The sequence below is a fragment of the Myotis davidii genome, unplaced genomic scaffold (assembly GCF_000327345.1).
Source record: "Myotis davidii unplaced genomic scaffold, ASM32734v1 scaffold174, whole genome shotgun sequence".
Taxonomy (NCBI): Eukaryota; Metazoa; Chordata; class Mammalia; order Chiroptera; family Vespertilionidae; genus Myotis; species Myotis davidii.
Window position 1 is genome coordinate 812,063 of NW_006289087.1, and position 3,174 is coordinate 815,236.

The following is a 3,174-nucleotide window of genomic DNA, read 5'->3' on the forward strand; positions in this document are numbered from 1 at the left end:
AGGACAGCTGTTCTCAACCTGTGGGTTGCGACCCCTTTGGGAGTCGAATGACCCTTTCACAGGGGTCACCTAAGACCATCAGAAAACACATATTGAACATACAATTACATATTGTTTGTGTGATTAGTCACTATGCTTTAATTGTGTTCAGTTTTTAACAATGACATTGGGGGTCCCCACAACATGAGGAACTGTATTAAAGGGTCGCGGCGTCAGGAAGGTTGAGAACCACTGGTCTAGGGCTTTCTGTAAAGAGAACAGAGGCGAATGTAATGCCGTCCTCTTCAGAGTACAGGAGTGAGAAAGAACGTATGCATCCCAACGATGCTGGGTGAGAACCAATCAATAGGAAGGGAGTGACCTCGTTATTCTCGGGAGGAGAAAGGGATCCCTGTGAGTGTGGCAGGAGCCGAGACACACCTGCCTATCATGATGCACACCTGCCCCATGAACCTGCCCCATGATGCACACCTGCCCCATGAACCTGCCCCATGATGCACACCCGCCCCATGAAGCACACCTGCCCCATGAACCTGCCCCATGATGCACACCTGCTCCATGATGCACACCTGCCCCATGAACCTGCCCCATGATGCACACCTGCCCCATGAACCTGCCCCATGATGCACACCTGCCCCATGAAGCACACCTGCCCCATGAACCTGCCCCATGATGCACACCTGCTCCATGATGCACACCTGCCCCATGAACCTGCCCCATGATGCACACCTGCCCCATGAACCACACCTGCCCCATGAACCTGCCCCATGATGCACACCTGCCCCATGAAGCACACCTGCCCCATGAACCTGCCCCATGATACACATCTGCCCCATGATGCGCACCTGCCCCATGAACCTGCCAGCCGGGGGCTGGAGGCAGGACCAGGCTGACCATGAGCCTGTGCTCTCTGTACGTCACTACAGTGGTCCCCCCATGTCCACCGTTTCATTTTCCATGGTCAACCATGGTCTGAAAATACCAAATGGAAATTTCCAGAAATAAACAACATATCAGTTTTATTTTCTTTAAATATATTTGTATTGATTTCAGAGAGGAAGGGAGAGGGAGATAGAAACATCAATGATGAGAGAGAATCATGGATCGGCTGCCTCCTGCACGTCCTACATTGGGGATGGAGCCTGCAACCCGGGCCTGTGCCCTGACAGGGAATCGAACCCTGACCTCCTGGTTGACGTTCAACTACTGAGCCACGCCAGCTAGGCAACAATATATACATTTTAAAGTATGCAGCGTTCTGAGTAGTGTGGCGAGTCTTGCTCTGTCCCACTCCATTCTGGGTGGGAATCATCCTTTCGTCCCTCATCTCCACGCTGTCTGTGCTCCCCACCCGTCAGTCACTTGGCCCAGTGGTTCTTGCGTCCACTTGGGTTCCAGTCACCCTTAGTCATGGCCCAGAAACGCGAGCGTAGTGGCGCCGGCAATTCGGATGCGCCAAAGAGAAAGTGCATCCTTTACGTGAAGAGGGTGTGATGTTTAGGGGTGAGCACTGTCCTCGGTTTCAGGCATCCACTGGGTCCTAGGAATGTACCCCCCGAGGAAAAAGGGGCACAAGTGTATTTAGAACTTCAGCTCATCTCGTCTTTAAACTTTGGAAACTCATGCATTGTATTTAGTGATTATGCATAGGTAAGCTTTGTGCTTGGTATTAACTCAGAATTCATTTAAACAGGAGACGTTTGGTTAAGAATTTTTAACTAGACACACCTCGATACCTGTGGAAACATAAGCTGGTTTTTCCATATTTTTTCCAGTAGCTCTGAAGCTAAGACGTATGGGAAGTGTAACTTACAGGAACACTGCAGGTTCTGATTGTGTTATCTTTACACTAGTCTGTTGTCGGCTTTTCTTTCCTCTAAGAAATTGTGGACGGCAACGTGAAGATGACGCTGGGCATGATCTGGACCATCATCCTCCGCTTTGCCATTCAGGACATTTCAGTTGAAGGTAAAGACGTGGTTAAAGTCGGATTGCATTAAGAGACTTAGAGCACTTTGTAAGCGGAGCTTACAAGCTAAAGCTTGAATCTGGTGGTATAAAATCGAACAGTCACCTACGTGATTGAAGGAAGGACCCTGGGACCCTGTGGGGTACCGGTGGACGGTCCTACCAACTGAGCCAGTGCAGTGCAGCGGCAGTGGGGGGAGCCTCTCCACCTCTGCAGCAGTCAGACATCCCCCAAGGGCTCCTGGACTTCGAGCGGGTGCAGGCTGGGCTGAGGGACCCTCCTGAGTGCACGAATTTCATGCACCGGGCCTCTAGTATACTAATAAGATCTGAGAACTTCCTCTTGCTCCTTAACAAGAATTTGCTAGACAAGAGACACGAGCAGGAATCATTCAAATTGTTCTTCCAGCGCAGGAGACTTGGGGACTGTTTATTTCAACTGGGTTTTAGGTCAAAGAAAAATCTGAACTATTTATCACAATTGAGTGGCTTGGAGGAGCTGTTTGGATCCGCCAGAAGCAAGTGCCAGGCAACATTAGACGCTGTCTAGTACCAGACCGAGTGGCTTATACGACAGACATGTATTTTCTCACAGTTGAAAGCCCTCGACCGGGTGATAAATGGCTGCCTTCTTGCTGTGTCCTCACGTAGCAGTGAGAGACAGACAAACAAACAGAACTTGTGCATGTGCGTGCAAGCAGTCTGATCTCTCTTCTTAGAATGGCACTAATCCTATCATGAGGGCCCCACCCTTGTGACCTCACCTAACCCTAGTGCCCCCCAAAGGCTATATTTCTAAGTACCATCACTGGTGATTAGGGCTTCAAATATGTTTTTTTGGGGGGAGGGTCGGGGGGGGGCACATTCAGTCCATACAGAAATGTACACGATTTGTTGGGGAAAGGCCCGTGGAGGAGGAAGTGGGAGAGCAGATGATGCCAGGGGGAGCCTTCAGGCCAAAGCTCTTGGCTGACACCCGTGCTGGGTGAGAGGAGGGAGGGCTTGGGGAGGAAGAGTCGTTCTGCAGTGGAGAGGGGCAGCCTGAGGAAGTGTACCTGGGGAGGGCGGAGGGGTGGCAGCTGGGAAGGCCAGGGTGAGGCAGATGGGAGGGCAGGGGGGTGGTTGGAGAGGGCAAGGGTGTGGCAGCTGGGGCATCGGTGCCTGCTCTGTGCTCCCAGCAGCAGGAGTCTGAGCCACATAGCGTCA

The 3,174-nt window shown here is 51.5% G+C and overlaps 1 protein-coding gene across 1 annotated transcript in view; it reads left to right on the forward strand.

Annotated features, from left to right (window-relative positions):
- Window positions 1-3,174, forward strand: part of ACTN2 (actinin alpha 2) — a 37,015-nt gene that overhangs the window by 11,098 nt on the left and 22,743 nt on the right. Inside the window, exon 5 of the mRNA XM_015562330.1 lies at window positions 1,882-1,968. Coding sequence (XP_015417816.1) covers window positions 1,882-1,968 — 87 coding nt within the window. The remainder of the gene's footprint in view (window positions 1-1,881; window positions 1,969-3,174) is intronic.